Source organism: Dryobates pubescens, chromosome 21 (genome assembly GCF_014839835.1).
Source record: "Dryobates pubescens isolate bDryPub1 chromosome 21, bDryPub1.pri, whole genome shotgun sequence".
In the NCBI taxonomy this organism is placed as follows: domain Eukaryota; kingdom Metazoa; phylum Chordata; class Aves; order Piciformes; family Picidae; genus Dryobates; species Dryobates pubescens.
The window spans coordinates 19568325-19582718 of NC_071632.1; the positions used below are offsets into that span (position 1 = coordinate 19568325).

Below are 14394 nucleotides of genomic sequence, written 5' to 3' on the forward strand. Positions count from 1 at the left end.
ATTCTGTGAAAGGAAGGGCCTTTCTACCTTCTCCCATAATCCTTTTGGCTGTACCTAGCCTGGAGTTGCCCAAACACAAAAATCCCTTAGACTGGCCAGCACAGGTGCCTAGGATCAGTGTTTCATTGCCCCAACCTCGAGGAGGGACATACTGTAAGGCTATAAATAGCCTTCCAGCCTTGTTATTGTCCGTGTGATTGGATGGAGGGTTGGGGCTGGGATGGGGGGACCTGGATCTCCAGTTTCCCAGGCAAATGCAGCCCAGCCAGTTGTGCATTCTAGGAATCACCACCCCAGCTCAGTTGTTCCTGTGTGTATGCATAAAATGTCATTCCTTGTGACAGAGTTGGGGCATAAGAGAATGTCACCAGCAAGAGCTGGCCAGCAAAAGGCTCCCCCTCTCCCCACCACCAGATGCTCCTAGACAGCACTGAGATCAGGATTAGAAATATCCTGGATTTAGCTGGTGTCTGGCTTCAGCTGACAGCTTTTCTGCCTCTGGATTAAAAGGCTCAGTGCCTCTGAACTCCTGTTGCAGCTCTTTGGCGTGTGAAATAGGCTTTGCAGGGTGATGAAATTTGTTTTAATCCTTGTGGCTGGTTGTTCCCAAGGGCCTGTCCCAACTCTTTGGAGTTGGCTGGGTAGCAGATGGGGCTGAAAGTGGAGAAGATGGTCCATGGAAGCTGTGATTTCATGCTGGAGATTTGCTGTGAGATGTCACAGCTCTCCTCCCTTTCCAGACTCATATAATGCAGTCCCAGCAAAACCTGCCAGGCTGTGGCTTTAGGTGCCACTGGCATGATCTTGTAACTGCAGGGATATGTCCCTCCCAAAGGCAGTGGGGCTAAAAAATTAGCCCAAGGGGTTTGACCTAACTCCCAGTGCTCTCCAACCCAGTAGCTACAGCGAGGATGCCCACGTGGCTGAGACCCATTCTTGAATGTAGCTTAGGTGTCCTTATTGGTTGTGTCTGCTCTATTCTATGTGACTTGGAGCTAAACGAACCCCAGGGATGACCTGGAGAGCATGAATCTCTCCTTTCTTCCTGCCCTTTTGTTCTGATCCCACTGTGAGTCGGTTCCCAGGGGACAGGGAGATGTCAGGGACTCTCCAGCATCCTCTGCCTCCACCTTACTTGGCACGGTCAGGCTCTAGTCACTAGCAGTGGTGTCTAAGCACTGGTGTAATATCTGAAGCTAAACAGCTGAGTAACAGTTGTGACGGTTGTCCAGACACCGAGAGCCCTCATGGCAATCCAAGTCAAAGACCTTTGCTGCAGGTCAGTGATCTGGTGTTCCTATTTTTGGCCACCCACACCGTGTCTGAGTTGGGATTGCTGTCTGACAGCTTTCCTTGCCTATTTGCAGCACCACTTGGAATGATTGCTCTGTTTCTCCTCCTGTGCCATGTTCTGGTGGAATGGCAAGCCATGGAGCCCGCCAGATTCACACCACCACCATGAAACCAGGCAGAGAACAACCCAATTCCCTGCTGAGAAGGAAGGGTTTAGGAGGGTGGTGGTTCAAGATCAGGAGAACTTATGGGGTTACTTAGCCTGGAGAAGAGGAGGCTCAGGGGATACCTTCTTGCTCTCTCCAACTCCCTGAAGGGAGGTTATAGCCAGGTGGGGGTTGGTCTCTTCTCCCAGGCACCCAGCACCAGAACAAGAGGACAGTCTCAAGCTGCACCAGGGGAAGTTTAGGCTGGAGGTTAGGAAGAAGTTCTTCACAGGAAGAGAAATTTGCCATTGGGATGTGCTGCCCAGGGTGGTGGTGGAGTGACCATCCCTGGAGGTGTTTAGGAAGAGCCTGGATGAGGCACTTGGAGCCATGGTTTAGTTGATCAGATGGTGTTGGGTGATAGGTTGGACTGGATGATCTCAAAGGTCTTTTCCAACCTTGTTAATTCTACTCTATTCTACTCTATTCTACTCTACTCTACTCTACTCTGCTCTAATGTTCATGTAGTCAAGCTATGTGGGCTTACATCACTGGTACAATATGGTTCTATTAAGATGATGGTCAGAGGTGTTGGAGTTGGAGATGAGGTCTCAGGCTGGCTTTGGAATGTCCAGGTCAAAACTTGCAGCACTTGCTCCAGATTTTGAAATCCTGGAAATGATTTAAAGCTTGAGCATTGACCTTTTTAGAATCATTGCATCATTTTGGTTGGAAAAGACCTTTAACGTCATGACATCCCACCACTGTCTGACTGTACCAAGTCTGCTCTTAGTCCACATCTGTGTCTTTTAAACACCTCCCTGGGGAGCCTGTTCCAGTGGTTGAGAACCCTTTCAGTGAAGAAATTTCTTCTCATATCCAGCAAAAACCACCCCTGGTACAACTGGAGGCTGTTTCATCTCCTCCTCTCAGCATGCTGATGTCTGAAGCCAATGCTCCTGAATTCCTGGTCCAGCACCTGCTGCCTTCTTCCTCTCAGCAAACCACAAATCTTATGTCTGATAGTGAAACCACACCAGCATGAACTGGAATTAGGCTAGGTGTAAAGGAGAAACATCCTACAGTCAGGGTGGTGAAACACTGACACAAGTTGTCCAGAGGAGTGGTAGAAGCCTCACCCCTGGACATCTTCAAGGCCACGCTGGATGGGGTTCTGCTCTAGTCAAAGATCTCACTGCAGGGTGTTTGGACTAGATGACATTTAAAAGTCCCTTCCAACCCAAATTCTGTGAAAACTTTGTCCATTCTCAACCCAGCCCAAAGCAGTGCAGAGGCTCTTTTCCACCACTTTGCTTTGCTGCAGAAGCTGTCTGCAGTGCCAGGCTGTGTTGGTGTACCTTCAGTGGATATATGGATGCCCATCTGTGTGTTTGAGAAAGTGGAGCAATATCTGCTAAAAACACAGCACAAGCTTGCTGCTCTCTCACTGATTCTTCACATCACAAAATCCTCCCCATTTAGTAACTCCTAACTGTGGCAAAATGTATAAATGCTCCCTTGAGACACTCCAGAGCAAAACAGACCTGTGCTCAACTGCCTGATTTGGCAACCAGCTCTATAACCTTCTGGCCAGCACGGCACTTTCTCCATGGTGTCACACTTGCAATCTGTGCATTTCTGTGAGGGTGACATTATCCTATCCCGCCTAGTTTTAGTGTCTCTTGGTAGATGTTCTCATTTAATTATTATTTTACTACTTTTTCTCTTCCTCTTCTGCCCCCACCCCCTCCAAAGAACCTTGCTGGGCTGACTAACTGTGCCACCACCAATGAAATAACCGCTGCACATGTTGTGCCCATGATGCCTCACAAAGTTATATGATATGACCTCAATCACTAATGAAAGGGTGAGCTTGTCTAGTGTGAGGATGAGGTAATTAGACCAAGACTTCTCCAGCCTTCTCTTTATTGAAAAGTAGGAGCTCTGAATAGACCACTTATTAAAAAAGCAATTTCCCTTCCCTGGCCAAATCTACTCTTGTTCATTCAGCTATTCTTTCAGAGGGGTCCTGGGTGGAGAGGAGGGTGTGTGTTGGAGGATGTGTCTATGTCAAGGGGATAAGGGGGGAGATAAGGGGGGTGGTGGGAGAAATCAACTGTATTAAAGCTCTATTGGCAGCAATGAAGTTTCTTGGTTATATTAAATGAAGCAGAGGCAGCCTAGCTAAAACTCTCCTTTTCTCTATCCTCCCTGCCTTGTACACACAAGTGCAGCCCTCTTTTGTAACCCATTAATGAAAAGTCGGAATATTAGAGCACTCAATTAGTTCCACTGGGCTCGAGTAAGTGATGTTTTAATTAAATTTGCCCAGTTTCTCAGCAAAGTATCATTAAACATGACTTTCCAACTCCCTCCTTGGAGCGTTGCTAAGTTTCTTAATCCCAGGAGTGCTGACCTCTTCCAGAGGTATGTCTGGTCAAGCATGTCTTACAGATCCAAGGGGCACTATTAAAGGGGGCTGCTGTTACCCAAGGAAAATACATAATTGTCATGTTCTCATTCCTTTTCCCTTTATCCTCCCAGAAGGAGGGACAAAAGCAAGCCTTTGCCTTCAGGACCCTGAAGTCTGGGATAGACCACAGTCTTCTGGAGGGCCAGGAGCATTCAGTACAAAACTGTGAGGTGGTAGAAATGGAGAACAAGAAAATGCTTTGCCCCAAAAATGCCCTGAAACAGTATCTCCATTGAAACTGGTTCCCTACATAAGGCTTCCTTAATTGTTTTCATGCTATCAGCTCATCTGTTTCAGATGCATGTTTCTGAAGAATCCTTCTCACCCCTGTTGATGCAGGATTCAAGTCCTCACCCATCCTGAGACATTTTATGCCTGTGTCTCAAACCATGAGGGATGCTCTGGAGAGGATAGTAGGAGGTGAATGGACTTCACATGGGGATTGGTGTCTTCTCTCAAGGATCAAGCAATAGGATGAGAAGAAACAGACTCAAGTTGCACCAGGGAAGGTCTAGGTTGGAAGGAAGTGGAGTCACCATCCCCGGAGGGATTTGAGATGTGCAGATGTGCTGAGCAGGGTTAGGTTAATGCTTGGACTTGATGATTTTAAAGGTCTCTCCCAACCAAAATTCTATGATTCCCCTTGCTGTTGACTTGCTTGTTTTGGAAGTCCATGTGAGGAATGGCTTTTCCCCTCAGGCGGTGCTGGCAGGGATCTATCTCAAGGGCTGAACGTGCCTCCTGCGCTGGAGACGGACTCTCCATATCAGGTAGATGTTTGCCCAGCTATCATCTGTCTGAGGAACTTCGAGCTATCACATAACACGTTATTGGAGCACACCACCCTCTTCATTTCTCTACCTCCATTTGTACAGAAGGGAAAATGAGACCCAGAAAGATTAAGTGACTTACTAAAGGTCACACTCAGGAGTAGCAAAGCAGAGCCTTGCACCCTGAGCTGCTGCTGCACAGGCAGTGTTTACAAGTGTTGCCCATCATGGTTCCTACTTGCAAACATGATTCCAGTCAAGCTCTGGTGTTTGAACAGACAAGTCTAAATACTAATCCTCTTTTGCTGCACCCTCATAGCTTAAGAATTGCTCTTTTAAATCATAGAATTGTTTCAGGTGGAAAAGAACTCTAAGCTCATGGAGTCCAACCATCAACCTCAGCCCACCATGGCCATTAAGCCATGTGCCCAAGTACAACATCCACACATTTCTTGAACACCTGCAGGGATGGTGACTCTATCACCTCCCTGGGCAACCTACTCCAATGCTTACTAATCAAGTTGGTGCCTCTTTTAGGTGCTTACTGTCAGGATGCATTTCAAGTGAACTATTTGGTATCATAGGATAGGATAGGATAGAATAGAATAAACAAGGTTGGAAAAGACCTTTGAGATCATCCAGTCCAACCTATCACCCAACACCATCTGATCAACTAAACCATGGCACCAAGAACCCCATCCAGGCTCTTCCTAAACACCTCCAGTGATGGGGACTCCACCACCTCCCTGGGCAGCACATCCCAATGGCCAATCTCTCTTGCTGGGAAGAATTTCTTCCTCACATCCAGCCTAAACCTCCCCTGGCACAGCTTGAGACTGTGTCCTCTTGTTCTGGTGCTGGCTGCCTAGGAGAAGAGCCCAACCCCCACCTGGCTCCAACCTCCCTTCAGGGAGTGGGAGAGAGCAAGAAGGTCTCCCCTGAGCCTCCTCTTCTGCAGGCTAAGCAACCCCAGCTCCCTCAGCCTCTCCTCCCAGGGCTGTGCTCCAAACCCCTCCCCAGCTTTGCTGCCCTTCTCTGGGCATGTTCAGCCACTCAACATCTTTCCTAAACTGAGAGGCCCAGAACTGGACACAGGACTCAAGGCTTTAGTGAGGTGCAAATCAAGCCTAGCAAACAGCCACCTCTCTCAGCCTACCTCCTGACTTTGTATGCTCAGATCAGCTTGCAGGGCCACCAGTAAATTAATAAATTGCTCTAGGTTATGACAGGTAGGAATGCACAAGCGTGTCCTTTGGATTTTTCCCTTCCTCCTTTCAGGCTGAGCCTGACTCAGCCAAAAATCTTTCAAAGGTCTGGAAATCAACACGTTGGGAAAAAAATTGCTTGCTGTCTCCCATCAGTAATTGCAGTTGGTTGTTTATGTGAAGCTTTCTTAACATGTGAAGCACACTTGGAATACTGAAGGGAAAAACCCCCAAGCTTTTAAAGTTCTCAATTTGAAGCCAGGTTATGTTTTTCTGTTTAGGTCTTTGCATTTTCATGCACATTGAGCTAAAATATTGGTGTCTGTATTATTAAGGAGGGTGAGATAGTGAGAAAGGGAAAAAAAACAATTTGAGGACAGTCTCAGAAGAGTGGTTTTTAGCAAGATAGACTGAAAATAAGGGAGTGAAAAAGGAGAGGACAATCAGAAAAGGGAATGAAAAAGAAAAGGACACTTCTAATAATCTGTCAAGGTTGTATCATTCAACCAATAGTGATGGCCAGAGGATGGTGAGATGCTGGAAAGGGCTCTCCAGAGAAGTTATGGATGTCTCATCCCTGGAAGTGTGTATGACCAGGCTGGATGAGGCTTTGAGCAACCTGGTCTAATGGATGTGTTCTTGCCCATGGCAGGGATGCTGGAATCAGATGATCTTTGAGGTCCCTCCCACCTCCAGCCATTCTGTGACTAAGGGACAAGCCAGGTCTCCTAGTTGTTTGGGCACTGTGAGGAAATGAGGACCGTGGCTGCTGTCCAAAGAAATATTGATACCTGACCTGAGAGAATAAGGTGTTTCAAAGGTCTTTTCCAGTCTAAACTTGCCTCTGACAACTAAGCCTATTCAAATGGAAGGAGGGCACGTGTATAGAGGGCGGAAAGGATTTGATTCCCAGAGAAGCATCCCCAAGCCCTTTCTGAAGTGAGGCATGAGAAAGGGCAGGCTTTTCCCTGGGTGAGCAGCTTCTCTAAGGAGGTTCCTCTGCTCCCTCCTCTTCCCCCCCCAAACCATAGCGAATGGTTTGAAGCCTTGGAGCCTCAGACCAGCCATGACGACAGCTTAGTTATAACAGAGGAATTCCCACGGCTGCGCGGCCGCTCCGGCCTGCTGCTGCTGCTGCTGCTGCTGCTGCCCAGACAAGAGTTGTCTGAAAAGCCACTGCCAGAGCCCCGTGACCCAGCTGGGAATGAATGGGAATCTGTCCTCGGCGTTTCAGCTAAAACACTGAGAAATTGTGCGTTGCAGCATGTCTGGGACTGATCTTTGCAGGGGCACTTAGTCTGAGCTTCGTAGCAAGCCATTGTTGTGAGGAAGGATTACATGTTGCATAGCAATGCTCTGCTGTGATCCCTTCTCCCCATGGCTCTCGTAAAGCCATGTGGGCAGGAGGTCCTGCAGTGCTATCTAATTTCCTCTTAGCTGCAAGCACCGATAAAGGCAGTTTGGTCTCTCTCTATCGTAGCTGTCGTTTGTGTTTCGAAGTAAAGCAAACTTGCTCAAAGATGATTATTTTCCTCTCCTGTTGGAGACTACCAGCCCAGGTGCTTGTTCAGAAGGAGGATGGGAGGGCATCATTTTGTTGTGTGGTGCTATCCCTGACCCACTAGTTGGTTTTGGTCAACTTCCCTTTCATGCTCTCTAAAATATAGAGCACAGCATGGATTCAAATGCACACTTGTCGGTTGCTCTTGAGTTGCTACATCCCTGCTGATTTGTAGCTGTGACAGAGCACTGGACCAGGCTGTCCAAAGAGGTCTCCTTCTCCAGATATTCAAAACCCACCGGGATGTGATCCTGTGCAACTTGGTCTACTTTGACCTGCTTTAGCAGGTTGGTAGGACTACATGGTCTGCAAAGGTCTCTTCCAACTCCTATCATTCTGTAATTCACAGAATCACAATCTGGGCTGGAAAGGACCTCAAAGATCATCTAGTTCCAACCTTCTGCCATGGGAAGGTCTGTCTGCTATGGTAGTTGTAGTGTTTTAGGCCATAGGGAGCAGGAAATATTTTGCGCTTTGCATTCATACTCTTATTTTTCTTCACACCTGTGAAGAGACAGATGAAGCATGTACCTGGTGATGGTATTCAAGAGAGCTCCAAGCCTATGTAGGGTGAAGGCAGAGCAGGCTGAACTGTGTGATATGACTTGGAAAGAAAAGAGGAGCTACCTGTGGCTCTTGAAATAAGCTTGTGTTAAAGTTTTACTCTGCCTTGTGGATGCTAGACTTTTGTTTTTGCAATAAAAACTAAGTTATTCTGTCCTGGAAGTCCCTCTAGGTTTGAAAACATGATCTAGACATTTACCCACATTTATCCCAGGGCCCAGCCAGGAAAGATTTCTCCCAACACTGCTCCAAGCAACCTGCTGACTTGGATAAGTTTTGCTCTGCTTCTTGGAGGAATGAGTTGGATTTAAGTGTCTCTGACAGGAGCCTGCAACAAGAGGAGGAAAGTCTATGTGGAAGCCGGGGAACAAGACAGGAAACAGAAAGGCTTTGCCAAGACTCATTTGGCTCGTGGGTGGTTAGGGGCCTGGAGGCAGCAGTTCTCCGTCGTGCATTGCCTTGAGTAGCTGCATCGTGACTGAGAGCAGCACATTAGTACCCTATGATTTACCTCTATGCTCTTGCAGGGGAAGCTAGGGGTGAAAAGCAATGGTTTACAGCATCTGAAATAGTGCTAGATGATGGTACTTAGACACTTGAATTCACCTAAGGACATAGTTGAATGTTGACCCTTCAGTGCTGAGTCAAGGGTTGGACAGGATGACCTTTGAGGTCTCTTCCAGCTGGATGTTTTCTATGATTGTGTGTGATCCCAGAGGGTGGGATTCTGCTCACAGGTTAGAGGCACCTCAGTGTAAGCTGAGTTCCTCAGCTCCTGTTAGCAGAGAGGTGGTCAGCACAATTGGTGAAGTCTGAAGAGCTTCACCAGCTCTGCAGTGGAGCACGTGCAGATGTCTGCGTCAGTGCAGGATCCTCTGCCTGCTTTGGCACCATGAAGTCAGATGGGAGTTTAGAGGTGTTCCTCAAATGTAGGCATTTCAACCCAAGCATCTGCCTCAGTGATGTCAGCCCTGGCTGGCTGGTGTGATTCAAGTGCCTAAACCTACATGCCTATTCCTGACTGAAGCTCTGCTGCCATCTGCTAGCTGCCAATCCACCAGGATCTGGGTTTCCAACACATGTGATGCCCTATCTGCTAGCCCCACGTGGGTGCCTTGGATATACTGCACCTGCGATGTCAACTCTCCCACTGAGCTCTGGAGAGGCAGCTCCCGACAAGAACTGCCCTGTGTCCAGGTTCCCTTGCTGCATTTCATGACTCTGCCTTGTCCCAGATGCTGCGCACAGGAGCTCGGCTACCAGCTGAGCCAATTCCTGCCCTGTGTCCAGGTTCCCTTGCTGCATTTCATGCCTCTGCCTTGTCCCAGATGCTGTGCACAGGAGCTCGGCTACCAGCTGAGCCAATTCCTGCCCTGTGTCCAGGTTCCCTTGCTGCATTTCATGACTCTGCCTTGTCCACCCAGCCCCAGATGCTGCGCACAGGAGCTCGGCTACCAGCGGAGCCAAATCCTGTTGGTTTCTTGCTTTCCCATTTCCTGCACACTGGTGGTCGTCTCCATTCCCAGGTGGAGCAGATGCGGATGGGCTGGCAGGGAGGTGGAAAAGTTGAGAAAAGCCTGAGCTGATGAATGACTGCAGTGTGCAGCCCTTTCTGCAAGTATCTCAGCAATGCTGCCCGCTTTGCCGATGGGCTGGGCGTGAAATCAGGTCTAGGAGCTTCGTTCCACACGAACTCGGCTCCCGCTTTTGGGCACCCGGTGGAAATGTGACTTTAGAGAAGGGAGAGCACGGGTGAGGGTGGTTGTTTTTCTTCTTCCCTCAGTGTTGAAACGTGTTCAGTACGCCCTGCTCTAACGCTGTGGGATTTCTTGCAGAGTTGGCTAGACGCTTTGGCACGCAGAGCGTGACAACCCCTAGCCAAGCCCGGCCAGCTGAGTACTAGAAGCAGCTACACTTCTCCCTCTGTAACCCACCACTTGTTTGAATGCTACTGTGTGTTACTGGCTTGCGTTTGCAAAGGTCTGGGCTGTCACAGGAATGAAGTGTGACCGCCGGGCTGGCTCTGCTGAAGGCTGCGTGTTATGCAGAGCGTCTTGCTAAAAATGTCTCTGTAATATCAGGATTGGGCCAGACCCCAGTTCTGAGTCCATGACCTATTGCACCATTTGCACATGGTGCTCAGCGGGACTCGGCCGGCCAAAGCCAAATCATTAAGAACCGGATGGTCAGGAAGTGGACTGGAGCCAGCCTTCTGCTGTCACGAGGCCATAATATGGGCAGGTGCCATCCTGGGCAGACAGAGGCAGGGGGGGAAGATTTATTTCCTTGTGTAGATACCTTAGATGCCCGAAGTCAGGGCACTTTCAGTAGTACCTTGACAGGAGGCAGCTCTATGAAACAAACTCTGCTTTAATCTGCTGTTTTAAGGGGTGCTGGCTTCCCCACTTACAGCCAAAATGTAAGCTGGGTTTGGAGGAGGGAGAGTGAGAGCTAGAAATACCTGTTTATAGCCTGTAGACAAAATGCAGGTTATCTGTGGCTGTCCAAAGAACATAGCTGCTCTCATGTTGCTCCCAGGAATAGATCTATCTGTGGAGAAGGTAGAGAGGTAGTGAGGTGGGTGTTGGTCTCTTCTCCCTAGTATCAGGTGATAGATGAGAGGAAATGGCCTGAAACTGTGCCAGGGGAGGTCTAGGTTGGAGATTAGGAAAAATCTCTTTGCTGCAGGAGTGGTCAGGCACTGCAACAGGCTGTGCTGGGAGGTGGTGGAGTCACCATCCCTGGAGGTGTTCAAGAAACCTGTGGACACAGCACCTGTGGACGTGGTTTAATGGCTATGGTGATCTTAGGTTGATGGTTGGGCTTGATGACCTTAGGGGGCTTTTCTAACCAAAACAATTCTGTGATTCAGACTTTGTTTATAAGGAGATGGCTTCTGTGCCATGACACATCCAGGAAATGGATGGGATTCCTTGTTAGGCATCAGCCAAGTGATGGGTCCTTTACAGCACCCAGGAGGATGTTAGCACACATCAGAGAGTGGTAGGACTTGTAAGGGACCTCTGGGGATCATCTTTGTCTCTCTCCAAGATGAATGACCGTTGACTCTCTGTGCTTCAGTAGAGATATGGTTGGCCAGCAAGCAATAAGGCTCTTTGTTTTCAAAAGCATGTGCAGGTGGCTTCACTGCTAGCAGAAACTAACCTGGCTGGTCCTTTTGTACATGCTACCACACCCAGGAATATGATCCTGAACACAGGTTGGAGAGGCAGAAGCTACCTGGATGTTTTTTGGAACTGCTGTCTCTGGTGATGCTGTTTCAAGCTGTTCTGGAGGAGTTATCTCAGCTACACAAGGACTTTTCCCCAGTCCAGTGAACTGGGTGGGATGCTGTGCCTGGTTGGTGCTGGTGGAGACATCACAGCTTAACCATGTTTCTACTGAGCCTGTGCTGCTAACTTGGAGGAGTGTGACTTTGAGGTGATATCTTGTGTGTTGTGCTATGGAGATGGTTCCTACTGTCCACACTCATGTTCTGGAGCACTGTGCTACCACAGCTGTGTGTTTGTATGTGTTATAGCAGTGGTCTTCCTCTTCTCTCCACTAAACCAACTCCTTCCACTTTTGTTACATCTCATCTTCTTGTTCTTATACTTTAATGCTTACTTATCTATTTTGATATGCAGAAGAGTGCCAGCACCAGACAGCATTTGAACACCCTACTGGTATCATTAACTAGCTAATAGTATTCTGGAAGGTAAATGTCATGTTCCTGGAATCATGGAATCATAGAATCAATAAGGTTGGAAAAGACCTCACAGATCATCAAGTCCAACCTGTCACCCAACACCTCCTGACTACTAAACCATGGCTTCAAATGCCACTTCCAATCCCCTCTTGAACACCTCCAGGGACGGTGACTCCACCACCTCCCTGGGCAGCATATTCCAGTGGCTAACAACTCTCTCTATGAAGAACTTTCTCCTCACCTCCAGCCTAAACCTCCCCTGGTGCAGTTTGAGACTGTGTCCTCTTGTTCTGGTGCTGGTTGCCTGGGAGAAGAGACCAACCCCCACCTGGCTACAACCTCCCTTCAGGGAGTTGGAGAGAGCAAGAAGGTCTCCCCTGAGCCTCCTCTTCTCCAGGCTAAACAATCCCAGCTCCTTCAGCCTCTCCTCATGGGGCTTGTGCTCGAGGCCTCTCCCCAGCCTTGTTGCCCTTCTCTGGACACGTTCAAGAGTCTCAATGTCCTTCTTAAACTGAGAGGCCCAGAACTGGACACTGGGATCCTTCTTAAAAAAAAGGTATTTCCTGTAGTTTGTGTTTTCTGTCCTCCTCCAACAGGTTGTTTTGGTGGTGGTGCCAAGTCTGTGTTCCAAAAAGTGTCTTCTAGCAAATGTGGGTTGTTTGGGGTTGTTTTTTGCTCTGTGTCTTGATTCCTTCCCCCATAACTGATTTTCTTCTGGGGCCGTGTGTGTCCGCAGGTCATCAAAGCTGGAGTGGAGACAACCTGCAAATGCCACGGCGTGTCTGGATCCTGCACTGTCAGAACGTGCTGGAGGCAGCTCTCTCCCTTCCACGAAATCGGGAAGCAGCTGAAGCAGAAGTACGAGACCTCGCTCAAAGTGGGCAGCACCACCAACGAGGCCACGGGAGAAGGCGACATCTCCCCGCCCAAGAAGTCCATCCCTGGTCACAGTGATCAGATCCCAAGGACTACGGATCTCGTCTACATTGACGATTCCCCCAGCTTCTGCATGATGAGCAGATACTCCCCCGGGACTTCGGGCAGGAAATGTTACAAGGACAAGAACTGCGACAGCATCTGCTGCGGGCGAGGGCACAACACGCAGAGCCGCGTGGTCACCCGCCCCTGCCAGTGCCAGGTCCGCTGGTGCTGCTATGTGGAATGCAAGCAGTGCACCCAGAGAGAAGAGGTTTACACCTGCAAAGACTGACGGGTCTCGATGGCAACCCTGGGTGACGGGCACTGGTGGTCTATGAGAACTACACTATGGAGACAAACAGGGTTTGATCGACCTTCTGGGATCTGGAAGCTATGTTGAGACATAAGCACTTTGTAGGGTACAGGTGACCCAGCTGTGTTGCTGTTTTGGGGCTTTTTGTTTGTTTGTTTTGTTTTGTTTTGTTTTGTTTTCCTGCAGACTGAATTTTAATGAGGTCCAACCATGTGGAAATAAGTGCCTGTCACACTGGGGTTAGACACCAGGTGACCTTCACCTTCGTCATCTGCACAGTTCGACAGATTGTAGAACTCTGGAACATCTTTATTGCTTCACCGATCCTCCGTGAACTCCTGGGGCTAATATATTCTCCTTCTCCACTACCTGACTCCTGAAAATCACCCAACTGCTTAAAGAGAGCTGAGCAGATGCAAAAGAAAGACCTTTCTGCTTTGAATGCAACGGAAGGGGAAGTGGTCATGTATTTCCCCTTCTAGAACTGGAGCAGGAACAGCCCTGAGGGTTCCTTCAGCGGAGTTTCTGCACATGGAGCAAACAAGGCCCTGACAAAGACCCCCACCAGGAGGAGGGCAAACCTGGTAACGACAGCTTCCTATCCCCATGCTTTGATCACAGCTCAACAAATGTTGGGTCCACTATGCTGCAGACACATAAAACATCCAAGGAAGAGGTTGGGAAGATGGTAGAAAATCAGAAGTGCCTGTCCCCTCCAGTCCAATCCTAGGTTGTTGTTTTAAAGCAATTTCTTCAGATGCAGTTTCTTTAGCACTATCTCTGTCTAATTTGAAAAGAACCACTAAATAATTTTGGTTTATTTTCACCTTCTGCATGATTTCCCCCGCCCCCTCTCTTCCCACCTCTCGTTGATCTCATTCACCCTGTGGTAACCGCTTCAGAAATCGCGATGGGAACCTGGTTTAGCCTTATGCCAGCTGAATTTGGATGTTTTAGAGCAGGACACAAGAAATCCAGGCACATCATGGAGCGTGGTGCTGTCCTGCATTGTACAGCAGCCTTTATGAACTGGATCAGACCTCTGGAGGAGTTGACTTTTCTTTTACTAGGTCACCATTCCATTTACTCTAAACCATGGCAGTGGTACACGACACAAGCTGTATGTAAACCCTATGACCTTAAGATTAATTATTAATTATTATTATTTTTAACCACTAGATTGAGAACTGTATATTCAAAACACAACTGCTAAATGGCAGCCAGCTGTTGGGTTTGGAACAGCCAGTTTGATGCAGAGACAAACTCTCAAGTGGCTGGAGAAGCCAGCGAGTGACTGCAGCGGTGGGAGATGGAGCTGACGCTGTGGAATCGATGACAACCTTCAGCATTTCATATCTTTTTTTTCTTCTTTGAAGAGGATAGCTGCAATCCAGGGCTTGAGGAGGCCATGCCATTCAGCCATGCAAAAGTGGATTGGAAGC

General features: G+C 48.5%; 1 protein-coding gene across 1 annotated transcript in view; it reads left to right on the forward strand.

Annotated features, from left to right (window-relative positions):
• The window catches only part of WNT9A (Wnt family member 9A), a 58741-nt gene extending 45347 nt beyond the window's left edge, over positions 1–13394 (forward strand). The window contains exon 4 of the mRNA XM_009898141.2: positions 12458–13394. Within this exon, the coding sequence (XP_009896443.1) occupies positions 12458–12931 (474 nt within the window). The 3' untranslated portion in view covers positions 12932–13394. The remainder of the gene's footprint in view (positions 1–12457) is intronic.
• Positions 13395–14394: the final 1000 nt, after the last annotated feature.